This window comes from Colletotrichum higginsianum, chromosome 10, assembly GCF_001672515.1.
Source record: "Colletotrichum higginsianum IMI 349063 chromosome 10, whole genome shotgun sequence".
Classification (NCBI taxonomy): domain Eukaryota; kingdom Fungi; phylum Ascomycota; class Sordariomycetes; order Glomerellales; family Glomerellaceae; genus Colletotrichum; species Colletotrichum higginsianum.
Genome location: NC_030962.1, coordinates 1,154,958 through 1,174,061, shown reverse-complemented (window position 1 = coordinate 1,174,061; position 19,104 = coordinate 1,154,958). Strand labels below are relative to the sequence as shown.

At 55.1% G+C, this 19,104-nt stretch overlaps 4 protein-coding genes across 4 annotated transcripts; 2 read left to right on the top strand and 2 right to left on the bottom strand.

The window, feature by feature from the left end:
* Positions 1–744: 744 nt before the first annotated feature.
* Positions 745–2,057, bottom strand: CH63R_13818 (Exopolyphosphatase; the record flags this gene model as incomplete). Its single annotated transcript, XM_018308792.1, has 2 exons — positions 745–1,850; positions 1,943–2,057. 2 exons carry the CDS (start codon positions 2,055–2,057, stop codon positions 745–747), a joined length of 1,221 nt encoding a protein of 406 aa, XP_018151110.1.
* Positions 2,058–2,740: 683 nt separating this feature from the next.
* CH63R_13817 (Glutamine amidotransferase class-I) lies at positions 2,741–3,569 on the top strand (the record flags this gene model as incomplete). The annotated part of the gene is made up of 2 exons (XM_018308791.1): positions 2,741–3,214; positions 3,282–3,569. The coding sequence occupies 2 exons, from the start codon at positions 2,741–2,743 to the stop codon at positions 3,567–3,569; spliced, it is 762 nt and encodes a 253-aa protein (XP_018151109.1).
* Positions 3,570–4,566: 997 nt separating this feature from the next.
* Positions 4,567–8,829, top strand: CH63R_13816 (SNF2 super family protein; the record flags this gene model as incomplete). Its single annotated transcript, XM_018308790.1, has 9 exons — positions 4,567–6,119; positions 6,181–6,509; positions 6,560–6,639; positions 6,688–6,740; positions 6,792–6,896; positions 6,954–7,686; positions 7,745–7,799; positions 7,837–8,157; positions 8,216–8,829. 9 exons carry the CDS (start codon positions 4,567–4,569, stop codon positions 8,827–8,829), a joined length of 3,843 nt encoding a protein of 1,280 aa, XP_018151108.1.
* Positions 8,830–10,040: 1,211 nt separating this feature from the next.
* On the bottom strand, positions 10,041–11,770 carry CH63R_13815 (Plasma membrane g protein coupled receptor that interacts with the heterotrimeric g protein a; the record flags this gene model as incomplete). Its single annotated transcript, XM_018308789.1, has 2 exons — positions 10,041–11,403; positions 11,541–11,770. 2 exons carry the CDS (start codon positions 11,768–11,770, stop codon positions 10,041–10,043), a joined length of 1,593 nt encoding a protein of 530 aa, XP_018151107.1.
* Positions 11,771–19,104: the final 7,334 nt, after the last annotated feature.

The window sequence follows — 19,104 nt, the reverse complement described above, 5'->3', positions numbered from 1 at the left end:
GTCTCTTTATCCCCCTCTCTCTCCATCTCCTTTCCTATTCTCACTCTCTTGAGAAGGAAAACGCAACAAAACAAAGCAAAAAAGCCCTTGGAGATAAAAAAGCAGGGAGAGAGGGGAGTTGGCGAGCAGGGGCTACATTGCACAGATAATTTCTGGATTGCATATTGCGACGGCGTTTGTCCTTTTATTTGGTTTTCTCACTGTCAAGAGGGAGAAGAAAAAATGGCGTTTCTGATGACTCCGGGGGCGGTGTCTTTGAAGAAGAAAAAAACAGAGAAGATGTTTGGTCACGCCTGGAAGACACGATTTCTTCACGAGGCTGCCTTCTCCCTTTCACACTATCTGTTTCCAAGACTATGTTCTGTGTATGAATATAGATGTTTGAAAAAAGTAAGAAAATAGGGGGGGCACTGGACCTGGCATGGGCGGCGGGCGGGATTTTTCTCCTCCCACCTCACCACACAAACAAACAAACAAACAAGCATAAACACATGTATCATAGTGTATTCTTCCATCGTCCGGAGAGACTGGTGGAAGGACAAACAAAAAACCAAAGCAAGAGATTTTGCTTTGCATCCCATCATCTGCAGCAGACGTTCCCCAGTTGTGCAATCTTTTATTTACAGATCCTTGGATGACCTGCGTCCACACTCTGTCAAGCGGTGCCTGGAGCCCGGACCTTGGCTCAAGTGGAAAATGAATAGGCAGGTAGGTACTTCTGGGTATTTGCGTTCCTGATAGCGCTCACAGCCGCGTGCCGCCGCCCTTGATGGCCTCGCGCAGCATGGGAGCGACCTGCTTGCGCGAGGAAGACAGGTTCCTCTGTCTCCAGGCCATCCTCCACTCCCCCCCGGCCGCCTCGTCCAACCGGCCGCCGCCCCACGTTTCCAGGCCCAGCTCCTCCTTGTACCCCTCGTAGAAGGCCTTGCACGATTCGACGGCGGCCTCGTTAAACGCCCACAGGAGCAGGTCCCTCTCGAAGCGGCCTTCGGGGTTCGCCGTGGTCATGATGACCCCGATGTCTAGCCCCTTCTCCCTGGCCCACTCCCTGAACGCGTCCAGCAGCGCGCTCTGGTCGCCGCCGGCCTTGTCGAGGAGGAGGTACTCGAGGTTTCGCACGACGGCCGAGGTGCCCATGACCTGGCGGCGGTCCTCCCACTGCTTGTAGTCCTTGCGGAACACGTCGCGGAAGCCGAGCGAGGATATGTCCTCCTTAACGGCGGATATCTCGTCGAACAGGGCGTCGCGCGCATAGGGCGGCGCGGGAGTGAGCCCTTCGAGGAACGAGACGGCGGCGACGTCCCTGTCGGTGGTCTTGTCCGCGGACTTGAGGTTCGTCGTGTCGATGAGGATGGCCGCCAGCGAGAGGCGGGCCAGGTGCTCGTCCACGTCCGCGTCCGTGTCCGCGTCTTCCCCGCCATCCCTGGGCCGGCGGGCGAGGGCTTCCTCCCAGGCCGGGCGGCAGTACTCCACCACGAGGCTCGAGCAGCTGCCACACTTCTCCACGACGCGCGGCTCGTCGCCCGTGTCCTGGGGGACCTTGTCCTCTTCGGCGTGGTGGTCGACGCAGCCGACGACGCTGCTGGCGTACTTGGACGCGAGGTCGCCGGTGAGGGCGTTGTGGTCGACGAGCACCCACCGCGTGTCCTCGGCGGCGAGGTCGGCGGGAAGCTCGTCGAGGGTGAGGAGGTCGCTCGGCCGCAGCCGGGCGTGGGCCAGGGCGGCGGTCATCTCGGGCCGCAGCTTGAGGTCATCGCGGGGGAGGTTCGAGATGGGGATGTGCAGCGTGTGCGGCGGGGCGTGCGTGCGCAGGTAGGCGTAGACGACGGCGGAGCAGAGGGAGTCGAGGTCTTTAGAAAGGGGGAAGAAGAGAAGGGAGCGAGTCAGCGTTTCCCGCCGTTGGCTGCGTCGCAAGTCGAGGCTTTGGAGGCGTCTCTCGTACCTGCGGACTCGTTGCCCACGACGAGGGTCAAGGGGCTTGCTCGTTGGGCGGCGGGCGCGGTCAGGGCCGATCTCGCGTTGGCGAGAAAGGCGCCGAGGGAGACCCTGGGGGGCATCGGGAGTTTTTAGCGGATATATCGGGAGAAGGGTTTTGGTAGGTTAACAATGTATGGACAGGCACATTAGGCACATGCGGGTTGCCGCCGGGATTGTTGTATCTCAGTATCGAAGCGCGCCGGGGGGGGGTAGATTGAAGCTGAAGTTGTTTGGTGGGATGACGTCGGAGAGTCGCACAAAGCACAGACGGACGACAGGCAGAGCGGTACGGGGTACAATTGACTTTACAGATGGCATCGGCTGAGGTTTCTTATCGGCTTATCGGTCGTTTCTTACAAAACACACCTCTTATCGCGGGCGCGGTCTCCTTATCGCGGTTCAGTCCACCCCGCTATCGGCCCTCTGCCAGTGGGTGGCGGCGCCCTGAATCGCGGGGCAACTGACTCAACCGCGACCCGCGAGCGCCCCCCCCACCATCGCGGACCGCGGTCGGGGCGCCGGCAACCACCTGTCACTTCCAGGGTTGCTGTGCTTTGCTTTGTCACGAGGCCCTCTCTCACCCATTCTTTGTCATCTCTGCCTTGCTCTGGTTCATATCCTTCTCGCTGTACATATTCAGATCTCACCAGTCTCAGTCTCGGATCTCATCCTCACTCATCGTACATCATACAACACACACCATATACCCCGGCACCAACACCGACACCAACACAGACACCAGCACCAGACATCGCACTCCAAGATGGGCTCCCAACCACCCCGCATCCGCCTGGCAATCCTTGAGGCCGACACGCCGCAGCCGCAGACCAACGCCGAGTACGGCGGCTACGGCGGCGTCTTCAAAGCGCTCCTCCGCACCGCCGCTCTCGCCGACGACCCGCCCGCGCCGCTCGACAGCATCGTCGACCTCTCGGTGTACCACGCCGTGGGCGATGACGCCGTCTACCCGGACCTGGACTCGGTCGACGCCATCCTCATTTCCGGCAGCAAGCACAACTCGTTTGATAACGACCCGTGGATTCTGAAGCTCGTCGACTTCACCAAGCGGTGCATCGACAGCGGCCGCGTACGGGTCATCGGCGTCTGCTTCGGCCACCAGATCGTCGGCCGCGCGCTGGGTGTTGAAGTCAAGCGCAGCGATCTAGGCTGGGAGGTGGCCGTGGTCGATGTCAACCTCACGCCCAAGGGCAAGGAACTCTTTCAGCTGGACAAGATGGTAAGACGGCTTTCTTTGCCCGGTCAACCTGCGGCAATCGCACAAAGAGCTAACGTAGACACTCCAGCGCATCCACCAAATGCACCGGGATGTCGTCACGGCGAACCCGCCCGGCGCCGAGTCCCTTGCCTACACGGAGCTGTGCCCCGTCCAGGGCTTCTACTCGCCCAAGAAGTTCATCACGGTCCAGGGCCACCCGGAGTTCACGGGGCCCATCGTCAGCGAGATCCTCAACGTCCGCCACAAGGCGGGCATCTTTGACGACGAGACCTTCACCGACGCCATCAACCGCGCGAACATCGAGCATGACGGCGTCAACATTGCCCGTGGTTTCCTGCGTTTCCTCCGAGAATGAAGCGTCCTTGTTTGTTTTGTTTTTCTCAGCATGTAGCCAAATAGACCAGCGATTGTTTTAGACACCAGTTTTTTCACCTGTTACCTTCGTGCGTTAACCTCGAGTTTGTGGCTTTTTCTAATGCGACATTTTTCATCGTCCTCATTTCGACTTGTTCTCATCCAACGAGGCTTCCATCATCTGCTGTGAGGCAACTCATCACGAACCAACTAATTCGACCCAAAGGCTCTTCTGCCGCCTTTTTCTCACATCCACCTGAAATTTGATAGAGAAGGCACGAATCAATTTGCAATGCCCCTTCCTTTCTTCTTCGCGTCCACATCCCATTTCTCTTTCCGTTCTTGACCCTACCTACTCTGTCTGCACTTAACTTCTGAATACTGCAGATAAACCGGCGCCTGAGATCTCACTCATCTCTTCTTTCTTTTCACACACACCCAAATCTCTCTCTCTCTCTCTCTCTCTCGCGACTGAGAGCACTCAACCTATCAAAACAACAGCCCATCCTACGCTTCATCTTCATACTTTCTCATAGCTTTCCCTTTGCACTCTTTCTGCCCTCACCCTCGTCTCTTCCGTTACTCACCATCTCATCAACATCCGTCATCTACCGCCATCGCCCTTTCTCAACTCTCACTCGTCGCTGATTTTGCCCTTCGCAGGTATTCTTCTCCGTAAGGCTTTATCTTCCTGCATCCGTGGCATCTTCTTTCGATACCTCCTGGTCCTTCCTTCCCGTTAGTATTTCTGCTCTCCTCAGAGCTAGTCTCTCACACCCGGCCACCCCGTTTTCTCGTCAACTCCTGTTCAGTTTCCTCACAAGCCATTTTCTTCCAATTCCAGCCATATTTATTACTCTCTTCCTCTTTCTCTTCACCTGTCTAACCTTTACTGATAGAGATTCATCACTGACCTCGTCACTTCAAGTGACTACTCAACAACACCCAAGCATTGTTTCTTAAGACCAGTTTCTCTGCCGACACACCCATCGCTTGCCATGTCATTGCCTCCGGATGCCGATGCTCTAGAGAAGCCTGTTCGTCGACCGAACGGACCTTCCTTTCCTGGGGAGGATGATGAGTCAGATGGCGATGAGTCGCGGGGCTTGAACGCCCGGAGAAGAGCAAATCACAACCAGGCTCAAGCACCCGACCTGTTCGATGAGTCGGTCGAAGACACGATCAGCCAGATGCGCGGCGAACATGGGCCAGGCAACATCGAGCCCGCTGTTCGCCCATCGCTGTCTTCTGAGTCACGCGAGCTTTTTGTTGCAGAAGGAGAACAGGTCGATGGATCCCTGTCCGCGAACAACATCACGAAGGTCAAGTCCGAACCTGACAATGAAGATGACGGCGATTTCATGATCATCGAACAGACAGATGCCTCTTTTCAGGCTCAGAAGCAATGGTCTCGTTCTCCCCCGTCCATCATCGATCTTACTGACGTGCCCGAGAAGGAGCTTGTGATCAAGACGGAGCCCACAGTCAAGAAAGAGCTCGTGGACCCTATCAATCCCGCTCTCCTTGCTTTGAGCGGCCAGTCAGACATCGAAGCACTTGAGGCAAGGAATCGTGAGCTTCAATCAAAAGCAGTACAAGGTGCTCTAAGCAACGACGAAGTTTCCGAGATGGTATCGGTCATCACTCAGCTCAGCCAAGCGCGAACTTTGGCCCATACCAACGGCAACGCAACGGCATCCGCCAGCAACGCCTCGCCTGCTTCCGACAATCATCAACCAGCATCTGGTCAAGAAACCCAAAAGAAACCGAAACAGAAGAGAAAACCTCGTGTCAAGACTGCCGCAGAGTATTGGGCACGGAGAGAGGAGGATGACCGAGAAAGAGAGGCCAAAGGCCTCAAGCGAAAGGGAATCTATAACAGCAGCAGCTCGAGCAAGGCCAAAAAAACAAAGGCTTCGCAGGGCACCGACAGTGACCCTTACGACGAAGAGATTGAACGTCAAATCGACGCCGTCTTCCAGCAGCGCGATGCTATCCAGGACCGAGCAGACCGGGGTGACTTGCCTGCTGCACCGACTATCACAGCAACTAGAAAAGAAGACCAGTTGAAGCAGATGAGGGAAGCTGCGCCGGAGTACTTCCATCCCAAATTTCTAAACTTTCAGAGGTTTGAGCTTTCAGAGGCTACAAAGTCTTGGGGCTATCGTGCCGTTCGATGCATGAACGGCCTATGGCAAGTCAGGGGCCTGAACACCCCGATGATGAATCACCAGCTCATTGTCGGCGCTTGGATGCTCGGTCGAGAGTTGCGAGAAACGCCAAACATGCCAAGAGGGGGCATCTTGGCCGACGCAATGGGTCTTGGGAAGACGATTGAGGCACTTTCTTGCATCGTGGGCAACCAGGCCTCGGAGAGCCTCAAGGATGCCGGCAAAGGAGCAACACTGGTGATTTGTCCGTCGGGGCAAATGATTGGCCAGTGGATGTCCGAGGTCAAAAAGCACTGCGACAAGAGATTTGCGAAAAACATTGTGCACTTCAAGGCCGGCAACAAGATGGATATTGACCTCCTGGCATCCTTCAACATTGTGTAAGTCACTTGCATCCACCACGGGAGACTCGTTGAGTTAATAGGACTGACTGGTTGTAAGTTTCGCAAGCTTCCACCAGCTCAGAGATAGCATTCCTTCGGTCAAGAACAGAGAGGCAAAGAGGAACCAGCTCACAGATCAAGTGAAGTATGACAAGTGGGTGGAGGAGGAGACGGGTGACCTTCACCGCATCGAGTGGCATCGAGTTGTCCTCGATGAGGCCCATTCCATCAAGAACCATTTGACGCACTGTGAGTCCAATTCATGTCGTATTTGTGTACTTAATCGTGCTGACAGCGACGGAAACAAAGCGGCGTTTGCGTGCTATGAGCTGAAGGCCAAGCACCGTTGGGCGGTGAGCGGAACGCCCCTCATCAACGGTAGCGATGGTAAGTTTACCGTCTCAGCACTTCTGCAGAACTTTGCTAACACATCTCAGAGTTTTTCTCATATTTGAAGTTCATCAAATACGATGGCATTGATGACTTTACTGGGTATCTTCAGGAGTATCGAGACGGCGTAAGGTCACTGTTCGTCGTTAAAGTTGAAATTGTTGACTCCTGGTAGGAAAAAGGTCGAAAGAAACACAACAAGCTTATACACGAAGTCATGTACAGAAGGTAGAAGTCTATCACTAGAGGCTTAGTAACGGAAGCTAACAAACTTTATAGGACCCAAGGCGACTTCTTCCTTGGCCAACCAATCTTGGATCTGCCAAATACGCACCCCACGCACCAGTACCTGATGCTGTCGGCTGAAGAGACAGTAGTCTTTCGGTAAGATGGGTTTACGCGCCTTGTTTGAAATTTTTTAGTCAATCTGACTCGTGACAGTATGATGGAGAGATGCTTTAGACGCAAGCTCAACCAGGATTTCGAAGACGGTAGTGCTACCAGTCAAATCAGATGCTATCTGGTCATGCTGCTCCGCCTTCGACAGGCCGCAACTCATCCTTACTTGCTCGAGGGCATGATGGGAGAGTATTTCTCTCTGAAAGACTTGCAAATCACCAAGGAAAGACTGGAGGCACTCAGGGGTCGTGCCACCGTCTACAGCCAAATTGGCCCGTGGACTAAGAGGCACCAAATGCCGAATCAACGTATGCATGAGGTTTTCGAAGCAGCAGAGAAACGTCGACAAGATCGACTGCAAAGTGACCGCAAGGAGGTTTTGGAGGCACAATACAGCCGGATTCGTCTTTCAGACGACCAAAATGAGGCGCAACCGAGCGACAATCAGGAAGCCATTGTGGAAAACGACAACATAATGGCCATCGGCAATGATCCCGACGAGGTGAATAGCCAGGATGAGGTGGAAGAAGACGAGGATGGCATGGTTCCGCAGAACTACAGAAATCCTGGTGAACAGGACAAAGTCAGCGACGACGACACAGCTCCAATCGCCGAACACGAGGAACCACCGCTTCAGCCTTTCGGTCGTAGCAACTTTGGTTTGTTCTTCGACATGGTGAAGCAGCTAGAGTATCTCGAAAGGTTGAAAGAGCTTGAGACTGCCGTGTGCGTTGCATGCGAGGCTCGACCGGCGGTCGTTCCAGTCAAGGGACGGGTAAATCATATGTAATCCTTGTTTGGGTCTGGAACTATTGAGTCACTAATACAACAAGTGCGGCTGCATCTTTTGCGGTAACTGCGCAGTGGCCCATTTAGCTCAGAAGGTATGTATCTGGAATGGACACTTTGTAACCCATGCTAACAGTCCATAAGGGAAGAAATTGCCCCAAGTGTCGCCGAATTATTGGCATCCCAAAGTCCTATCAAGCCTTCAACGACCACGACGAGGTCGTAAACGATGCCGGCATGCCGCGAGATGACGTCGATGAAAAGGAGTACTCGCGGGGGTTCGACTACACTGGTTTTCAACATACGGAAGACGAGAAAAAGGACAAGAAGCCCATCAGGTTCTTGCAGCTCAGCGACAAGCGGCCCAATTTGCCTGTCACTCCCAGCGCCAAGATGACCGCGCTCAAGGAGACCGTCTTGAGATGGCAGGCGGAAGCTCCTGACGACAAGATCATCAGTACGTTTGCTCTTATCTGTATTTGTTCCTGAAAGTCTCCTGACAAAACCATTACCAGTCTTTAGTCAGTTCAACGTTGTCATGAAGATCATTGGTCGCATGCTGGAGTCGGAAGGCATCTGCTTTGCCTACCTCAGCGGCAAGCAGAACACGGAGCAGCGCAACAAGGCCGTCGACGAGTTCCAGAACGGCGACAAGGTCAAGGTCCTCATCGTATCGCTGCGCGCAGGGGGTCAATGTCTCAATCTCACGCGTGGAAACCGAGTCATTCTCATGGAGCTCTGGTGGAATCATGGCGTCGAGCAGCAGGCGTTTGCCCGCGTCTTCCGCATCGGCCAGATCAAGGAAACCCACTTTGTGCGATTCATCGTCAATACGCCCATCGAAGAACGAATGTTGCAAATGCAGGTCCACAAGATCCTCGATATCGATGCGGTCCTTCAGGATGACATGACCAGGGTGCCCAAGATCAACGTGGAGGAGATTGCCAGCCTCTTGGGCAGACTCACAATGAGAGACGGCGTCATGCATGTCGTCTCTGACTACGACGACGAGGATGAGGATGACGAAGACGACCTTCGGAGTGACGTAGAAGAGGAGGAGGGGGATCTGGAAGACCTCGTTGTCCCCGACGACGTGATAGAGTATGAGGATGACGAAGAGGACGACTAGTAGTCGCACCGGTTCGATCAGGCACAGAGAAACTCCACGTCAACTCGGGAATTGCTCCACGCCTGTTTCTCGCATCATCTACGAAAGAGGAACAACAGGGGTTGTGTGGGCTGATAGGCAAGCTCAGCTACGTCACGGAAGCAACTGCGAGACATACCGACGCTTTACAACATGGACGAGCGCCCACCCATTCTTGCGAATCTCTTTTTTTATTTTTTGCTACTTTCATGTTTCTTGCACACTCTCGACGAACTTGGTATATGTCCATCGCGCTGGATAGAAAAGGACGTCGTGCACCTTAAGCACAGCGGCGCGTCGTTGAGAAGGGGCACGTTGAATTGCTCCCAGCAGAGACGCATGGATTGGAACACTGCATGCGTTTGAGGAGACACTCGGGAGGATTGGATGACATGCGCATCATTTTCCCCGGCATTTCAAGCTATCTTCGTTCTCCAAAGCATCATCTTTCCCGACTCTTGCGGAAAGTTGTGCACCACGAGAGGACACGAAGAGAAACAGGGTGAGGGGGAGAAGAGGAGAAGGATGAGAAATATAGATAATAGACACCACCCAAAATAGACCGTATATGCATTCACTCAACCTCCCGCGACATGCATACACTTCGTGTTGCGTCGCATGTGGATGGTCACCACTGCTCCAAGACCAAGCGCGGGGGGGGTGGGAGGGGGACGACCCCCCCGGGCCGCCCGACGAGGGGGCATCAATTCGCCTGTACTCTTTGCCAAACCGGAGCACACACATGTTCTATTTTCGGCCCGGTCGGCGAAAAACGCCATGTGTCTCCCGTGTTGGCAACCACGCAAGCCGGCGAGGACGACGTCTCACCATTATCACAGAAGAGCACCTCGGCGGCGCCATTCGCAGGGCCCTCGGCCTCGTTTGTCCGACGGCGCTGACGTGGGGACCTCCAGAGCCCCGATGCGCCGGACGTGGTGGGTCGATGGGCCGACGGGCCGACAGCGCTCCCGAATCTCCAGGTAGGGGGGCGGTGTTCTACCCACCTACCTGACCTTACCTTCAAGTCACCGGTCAAGTCATCGGTGGGAGAAACTCGCTGCATCGACTGTTCACGTTGCGGATACACTAAGAAAGTCGAGATGCCCAATGCAAGTAATCAAAAAAGTGGTCATTCAATTCATGTGGTATCAAGGCGAAAAATAAAAAGGAAAAAAGAAGGAAAGAAAACTACGCTAAAATGATGATATCCTCCGATGGCCGGTCCGGTACCGGTTTTCATCTTTATCTTGACGCGTCTTTGACGGTGCTCTCCTGTACTTTGCCTTCCTATCGATCCAAGGCTTCTCCACGGCGCAGAACAGACATGAGTTCACGAGGCCTTGTATCGAAAGGCTCACCAGTGATAGTAAGACAACCGCAAAGGGGCCGGTCTCCTCTGGGCTGTCCCAGCGCATGACATGCGCGACAAAGGGGACCGCCCAGATCAAGATGTACACAAGCGGGTATACAAAAAGCAGTCGCAGTTGGCGGCGAATCTTGTCGCGTGTTTTTGCCATACCCGTGCCGTCCATGGTCGGGTGGAAGAGAAAGGGCGTTGCGTTGTGCTCGGGGTCCGAGTCAAGGGATGTGCCTCGGCGTAGTATTGACCAAATGTTGGCCAGTGACTTGGCGCGGGCACTTGTCGGGCTATTCATTGGCTGCCAGTGCGAGCTGAAGCTGGCTTGTTGTTGTTGGTAATGATGGTCAGGCGGACTTAGGTCGACGGTGTCGCGGCGAATGTAGCTCTGGGGGGGCGGCGAGATGGGACCGAAAGTTGCTGAGAGGGGACTGCCGCTAGGTTCCAACGCACGAGGCGAAAGCACCTCCTCCTGTACAGGGATCCGGCTTTCGTCAGCAGCGCCGTACGCCGGCCAGTTCCACGATATCTTTTGCCGACTGTGCAAGAGCTCGATCTCGGCCGTCATCGTGGTGGCAGTGGACGAGGTACGGTGCCGGTCTGCGTCCTCCATCGAGGTCTCGGATCCACGACGAGACGTAGGAGTAGCGGGCACCGAGGGGATGTGAGCCCAATGTCCGTCATCCGGTATTTGTGTTGCGCTCGCGCGTCTCATGGCGCTGAGGCGACCGAATCGCCGCATGCGTAGCGTGACGTAGATGTAGATGTAGGCGTACAGCGCAACAATGGTGAGAAGAATCATGTAGCGGGGGACCCAGCTGAGGGCAAGCCTCGGCCACTCGGGACGGACTGGTAAGTAACAGTACTCGCCATTGTTCACATAGCCGGGCCAGCTGATGAAGGCCAGAGAAGCCATCAAAAGCGGGAAGAGGGCAAAGGCGCTGAACGCAAGACGGCGGTGTGGATAGAGACCGCTCTGGCGTCCGGAGTGTCGCGGGCGGAAGATATAGATCGCGGTATGGAGGGCGATGAGAACAACAGCGATGTCAGACGCCTCTATACCGACGGCGAGGAAGAAGCCGCTCGCTTGGCAGAAAGATGATTCTGATGCAACCGAACCGGTCTTGAAGTCGACGATGGGGAATATGATGAACCATAAGGACTTGAGCATGTCGCTCGACATGAGCAGCATGATAAGACTAAGTGGGTTTCAGTGTCAGTAGAGATTCCCGCACCAAAAAAAACATACACGGGTCCAGTCTTGGATCTGAGACCATCCACAGTTTTTCGAGACTTGAATGCAAGCTGGTGAATCTTGAGGGCAAAGTCCACTTACTCATGTCTGAAGCTTCGCCTCATGCGAGAAAACCAATAAAAGGCGAGAGTGACGGATGCAAAGCTCAAGGCGGCGACTGCTAGCGACGTAGATTGAATGATTGTCCATTGCCGGTCAGTCAGACCGTTGGGGATGCGGTCGTAAGCCGGGATCACGCGGGCAACGATGACCTCTGGAAAAGATGCAGCAGGCGAATGCAATGCGTCAGTATCCTGAGGCCACGGTGCCATGACGGCTATGGTTCCCTGGTCGCCAGTCGGGGCTGGGAAATGGTGTAAAGGAGTCTGTTCACGTGGGAGGCTTCGGATTCCTCATGGTGATCGAGTGGGACGAATAGCTGTGGCCAGTGATGGACCTATTGGTGAAGATGTCTCGAGGTCGAGGGGATACGAGCTTGGATCCTCGGGGCCGTCTCGAAACCCTTCTCTTTCTGAAGCCTGACCGACTTGGTTCCGCTGGGCTGCGCTCCTATTTTATTCGTCACTCGGCTATCCTCCAGTGTGTAAAGCTCGCTTCGGGATACCCCAGGTTGACGGTGATCGACCAAGCCTCTACAAGAATAAGGCAATGATTGGGCGCAGCTGGGAGCTGCACTGATGGAGGAGAAGTGTATCTTGTTTCCGAAGTGCCGAAAGCAGCCTTCACTTTGTTCGAACGTTGAGTCTGGATGCTGCTGATCACGGGGTGCACATCGGGGATCGGATTTGGGCCGGTAATGTTTGTCGAAATAGCCGAGATCGATTGATGATTGCAGAGATATCTCTTTTGGCGTCCAGTGGGGGAGGGGGGGACGTATTGTACGCATACAGGGCGCACTGTAGGGGAGATGGGGGATGGGAGTTATAAGAGATGACAGCGCATGTAAGCCCTTCGTTTGGCAAGTCTTCAGGTCTTAGAGGGGGGGGGGGGGGGGGGGGGGTGCAGTGGTGCGTGGAGATGAGGTCCGTTCTCCGCCTGGCATCAGATTACCGCTCAGGAAAGGGCGACAGAAGTTTAAAAAGGGACGGACGCAGGCGAGACAATTGAACGCGAATAGGAGGGTCGGGAGGCGGAGGCGCTCAGAAAAAGCAAGACAGGCTGTAAGCGTCGTGGTTTGAGGCTTTTGGGCGGAAGCTGGGTCGGCCAATAAGCGGCGGTGAGTGCAACAGGCATCCGGTGCGGTGTGTGTGTGTAAGTGTTTGTGCGTCGATCTTGTGATGGGGGGGCGTCTGTGAGCGGAATGGGTGTTTGCCTAGCGCGCGAGCGCGCATCAAGTTTGGCTTGGTTCGGCCGGGCTGAAAGTGTCACCAGAGGGAGAAGCAGAGAGAGAGAGAGAGAGAGAGAAAGAGAGAGAGAGAGAGAGAAAGGCTGTAGGTGGTTGGCGGTCAAGTTCTCTTTGGGCCAGGGGGTGGAGGGGTGTCGGGCGTCGAGTGTCGAGTCGTCGAGTGCCAGTCCTAATGATCGAGTCGGTGACACTTAGCACTTAGGCGAGAGACAGGAGAGAGACAACCACTTGTTGGACAGCATCGAGCACAGGGGGGGTTGCCAACCGAGACGACAGGACTGAAAAGGGGTGGGCAGGCAGATTGGTCTGCTGGTGCAATCTGATCCCCCAGGCGCCAAATAACAAAAGCAACCAAATATGCTGCTGTGCTGGCCCCCGATTGTGCAATATCCCCCCCCCCCCGGGGGGATTACACATTGTAGGCTGTACTCACTAAGGGTGAGGGCGAAGGCGAGGGTGAGCGAGGTCGCAACAACTAAACCGATGATCGAACATGACGGTATGCATCGTCCAGTGTATGCCACAGGTCGCGACATGCCAAGGTGCACGGGACCAGAGGTGTGCCGACAGGGCTTGTGCCGTCCAATGCAGGATACAGCGATTGACAAGGCGCAAGTGCAGTGCAGTGCAGCGCAGTGCAGATGCTGCCGGTTGGGTGTCGGCAACATCGACAGCGTTTGGATAAATCACAAACCCAGTGATCAGACTTGGCGAGCCGTGACAAGTGACGGACAGCGATAGCACCAGTGCCACCAAGAGTGTGCCTTGGCTGGGGGTCGAGGGAATCAGGGCGACAGTTAGTAAAGTGGGCACGGCACCGGATGCGGTGAAGCAAAGGGAGAGTGTCCGTCCGTCCGTACAGATAGATGCCGGGGCTCGCAGGCGGTGCCTGGTCGAGCTGGCCAGGGGCACATCAAGACCGAAGTGTTTGCTGTGCTATGCGGATGGATACAAATACAGATGGAGGATACGTATGGCATGGAGCATACGAATCTGGACTCCTCGTTTGGTGGACAAGAGGCGGGAGGCTGTTGTTGGCGGATCTTCCCCTGGCCAGCTCAGCCATTTGCGGATGCGGATGCGACGGACCTTTCTTGGGTCTCTGAAGCGGCTCTCGTTGGTTGTTGAGCTCTTGTTTGTCGAGCTTTTGCCTGTCTGTGTCCACTGTGTCCAGGAGCGACACGGGTAGGTGGCCGTGTTGAGACGGGTCTACGATCTAATCAGATATGGCCGGATCTCCTTTGGCCGCCTGCTATGAAGGCTAGGTAGGTATGAAGGGCACTGAACAAACGGTAAGTGCTTTGTTGTTGGCAAGAGTGTGGGATAAGGTTATGTGTGCCTCTTGCATAAAGTGCATTGCCGGTGGGATAAAGTGTGAGCTCGGAGGAATGAGTCAATGGTGGAGGAGCGGGAGCGCGGGAGTAGCGAGCATGATTTGTCGGGCATGATTAGTCGTGGTGTGGCTTGGACGAGTTCGCAAGACCGGATTTGGATTTGGCGCCGGGAGGTATTTTCCTCCCATCGACTTGCTGGGTGAGTGACGTGGGCGTTACCTGTACCAGCCTGTACTATAGGGTAGGACGGGGACGGACGTTTTGACGTTTTGATGTTTTGATGGATAACAACGTCGCCGAGGAGTAGGACGAAAGCGGCATACGGAAGCGTCGAGAGGGCTGAGGAGAGAGTGCGCGCAGAGTTCTCCATGCACATACTCTCTGTGCATCTCTGTGTATGTGTATCCGAGTCTCTGTGTATCTATGCAGCTGTGTATCTGGGGGCAGCTGACTGATAACCTGGAGACGGACTTACGGAAGATACATGGCCGAGACGTACTGCGAAATCAGCAGGGTGAAGCTGAAGTTGAGGCATGGCAGGAGCTCTTGCTTGTAAGGTACCTACCTACCTACCTGCCTGCCTAAGTACCCAGGTACCTTACATAGTAGGTAGTTACTCCAGACGGGCGGTGGAGCAGGGGGGCAAGTGGCATGGGGTACTAGCAGGCGGCACGCAGGCGGCACGCGGGCAAAAAGAGAGGTCACGTCGCGCAGGACACGGTATCACTCACTCCTGGTTTTTTCTTTTCTTATTCCTATTCCCGCCTCTTCTTTTCCTTTTTTCTCTCTCTCTCTCTCTCCCCTCTACTCTCTTGCTATTGGGGGTTCTTTTCGCCCTCGTCTCCATCGTCTTGTCGTGGGCATGTCGGACATGGCCTGACATGGCCCGACCAGACTGGCATGATTGACATGACGTCAAATGAAGCGCATGCTCCACGTCAGGCATCATTCAAGGTGACCATGTCATGGTGGCCGGGCGGCGCTCTTGAACTCTGCCTTGAACCTTTCTGGGTTTTTCCCCCCCCCGCTCCCTCCGTCCCGGCCGGGGCCAATGCATCCGTAGCCTGGGGCCTGGTTTTGCCCGGTGGGTTACCTAGGCTACCTAAGGCGGTGGTGTGCCTTTCGAATCCCTAGAAAGGAAAGGAATTCACAGACCGGACACTACTCACCTTAACTAGGTAGGTAGGTAGACAGGTACCGATGTTATCCATACTGCGTAATGTAGATGTTGAGAACTTGAGATGGGACGCGACTGCCATGGTGGATTGTCGCACAGGCCAGTTGCTGGATTGGATTGGACGCACTTGCCTCCTGTTCGTTCTTTACGATGTACTTCGTAGGTGCTGTGCTGTAGTGCGTATACCTGGGCACCCTACGAGCCTTCCTCACTGTCTTTCTGCCGTCATTGGCTGACACAGTCCGCTGGCCCAAGCGCCATACGTCTGTTGTCCGAAGCACGGGCTACCATGAGGTCGAGGTCGAGGGCTACTGCTGGATTCTGGGGCTGGGGAGACTCTCCGGGCTGGCTGGCGGGGGCGTCCATGCTCAGAGCCAAAATTCCTTTTTGTCCCCTTTCCAGGGGGGGTTCTCATGACAATTTACAGGTACGCCCGTTGTGTTTTCCACAATAGCAGCCAACTAAAGTTGGCTGTTCATCAGGTAGGTAGGTGCCTGCCTGCCTGCCTCTGCCTACCTCGTTTAGCAGACGACGCACTGACGTTACGACCACCGAAAAATCACTATTTATTACCTACCCAAGGTACCTAGGTAGTTAAGTGTTGTGCCTTTCGACATTGAAAGACTTGACACCGACCAAGGGTCGGATGATCGGTTGTTGGTCGATTGGTCCTCGTTCACAGCCATACACGACCGCCTACGATATGGAACCAAAGACCCTTGGCCATGTCCTTGAGTCCAGGACTCGGGAAGAAAGGCAGCGGCGACGTCTCTCCCTATGCGGTCACCGGAACGGGACGTCACGTCCATCGCCTCGCCCCCTCCCGGCCTCTCTGTGGTTGGGAACAGCTCTACGTCCGTATTTTCCTTTTTCGCATCGCGCTGCCCAGCACAGCATTCCCCCTTTGGGCCTTTCCGTGTTCCCAATCGCCACCACCAGGAGACACGACCCCTAATTTCATTTCCCATTGGGTCGAGTCTGATGTAAGACTGGCCCAGTCCAGATCGAAAACGCAAGCAAGACACGTCTCGACGCCCTGGGAGCCATGGCCCGTGGCGGGTGACATCTGTCACCCACCGTCTTCCTCTCCCTCCCTCTTTCTCTCCCTCTCTTCCATGCCCACGCCCACGCCCACGCCCAATGCCCACACAATTGTCTCGTTTCCGTGCCTCGCCTTCCCGGTGCGCCGGAACACTCATCTCGCAAGACACGAATGGCTTGCGCTATTGATCTCAAAGCTACCAGACAGGCCACGCTGCACCTTGCAGGGCAGCACCTAGGAGACTTTGGGGCTGTTCTAGCAGGCTGGCCGCATCGACAGTACGACGTTGCGATGCTGTTGTTGCTGCGATCCGCTCGACGGGAGAAACATGCCAGGTGCGTGCATGCCCTCGCCCTCAAAGGAGGGAGGAGGTCTGTCCTTTCTGGTCCTCATCTCGACGAGTCCACGCCTTAACTATTACAGGTAGTCTGAGCCCCTCGTTCAACCCCCGTTCAAGACTCGAGTTCAATCACAATCAGACGAATAAAACAAGCCCGCTCTCGAACGTCAAGTGCCCGCCGGCTTGGGGGGCAATACGCGTCATCGGCTAATATAGCTACCTAAGGGAACTGGCGCTAACACCAAGTAAGGTATTGTATCCGCATCGCCGTGGCATCTGCAGCTTCTGGCCGCCCTGCTCTTGGACCTGACCTGATGCCATTTTCTGACCCAACACAGGAGAACCGCTCTCACCCCTTCCTCCCTTGCTCAGTTCGGCCAAGCAAGCTCGAAATCCACGATTAGCCCATCGCATCGTATCGGTATCTGCCGAAGGTGATCCAACTCTCGCCTGCGCGCCACTCGTGATTGGTCGTCGGCCTCGATGCCGACGCTTGAGCCGTGCCACCCCAGTTAGAGATCGAAAGCTTAACCTTCGGACCGGGACTTGGGCACTGACTGTCGTTTGTGAGCACCTCGACGGGGTCCCCCTCCCCCTCCTATCCTAGCTAGGTGGTCATCTCATCCAGTCTCTATCCTGGGGAACCAGCTCCCCAACCACACACCCACCACCACCACCACCCACGAATACATGCGTCCACTAACTGAAAGTCTGTAACGCGCCGTGAGTATCCGCTTTGGGTCACCTCGGGCCATTCTTCAACACGGCAATCCAGCAGCTGTCATTTTTGAAATGGGAAGGGGATAGCTTGGTGGACTGGCCAAGGTACCGCACGACAGACACCCATCCTCCCATCATCCTTGGCTTGCTGACTCTTGCCCCCTTGCTCCCACACGTAAGGCGGTGACTCTTGGCGCCACCATATGGTCCATCAGGCGCCGGTTCTCCTATTTCCCAGCTCCAAGTAGTTTCGGCTCCGCAAAAAGCCATCCGTCCGAACCGATTGTTGGCGTCACATCACGTCCACCACCTCCGCATCTCCACCGCTCGTGCACCCTAACTCCGCCTCGACCTTGCCAAAAAAACCGAAACCGAGCCAACGCTCAGCCGTCACCTCTGCGAACGGACGGCTCGTTGGGAGCTTGACTTTTGGATGCTGTTCTTCCCCAAAACCTCAGAAGCAAGTCGGCTCTTTGACTTGTTGCGAGCTCTCTGACCCCGTTTTAGAAGAGCCGTTACACGTACACTTTCATCTCAGCCATCGGCCGACGGACTTTATCTTCCGTGAGCTTTTCCGTCTCTTTGTCCGCGGTAAGGCCTTCTGACGGAGCGGCTCCGAACAGGCAATACGATGTTTCCAACCTCGTAACTCTGGCGGGTTTGTCGATCCCAATGGGAAATGGGAATTAGGAGCCGGTCTAGCTCACGTCTCGTGCTATTGAATTCATTCTATTCACACCCCGGAAGAGACCTGCGACTCAGACATGGCCCACGGTATCTTCCGCTCGGTAACTATATCGAATTCATCTTTCCGAATGCTTCGACTGAATCTGGCTGCCATTTGTTTGGGAAATCGACAAGCGACGCGGGAAGGCTTTGATGGAACAGAGAAACAAGACTCCTCGAACCGGTTCGTACTGGTCCAGCATTCAAAACTAACCAGCATCCAGTGGGAGCTATGACCATCTCCGTCAGGCTTCCGTGAAGGTGCTCTGCGGATGTGACGGAGTGTTCACTCCGCGACCTTCATATTGAGTTCGTCAGAGGACCTCATGCAGTCTAACCGCTTTTACACCCGACGTAAGCGCGCTAGGTTTACGATGTGACGCGCAGACTAAAAACCACTATGCTATCGGCACTCTCAGGCCTTCGCCTCAACACCATGTCTGGGTGAAGCGCGTGACGCCCTCGACAAAGACCTTGATGCTAGGGCCGGCAGTGCATTTGTTGCGATCGGAGCAGGGCAGGTAGTCTTTCAGCCATGGCCAGCGGTCCTCCCACTAGACTACACGCCACTCGTTTTCTCTTTTTTGGTATCAGCTAGCATGTCGACACCGGAGATGAAGGTAATCCCTTTTGCCGTGGATATTCTCCTCAGAGGACCAAGGCTCCAAAGGCACCGAGACGTCGATCTTTTGTCTCCACCTAGATCCTCAAAAGTCGGCCTACCATCATGTACTACCTTGCGGGAATGTTATCAACGCTATGGTCATTCGCAATAACACTGCTCACGCTGGTGCGTCTTTAGAGAGTTCAGTTCCCAACTCTCTCTCGCCCCCGCGGCAGACCGATGACCCCGGTACCCAAGCTCCCGTGTCAGCACTTCAACCAAACCTTGACTTTTTGCAGCTGTCTGAGAGGAAAGGTTATAGTGAAAGTTATTTCGGGCTTTCCTTTTCAGGCGAAC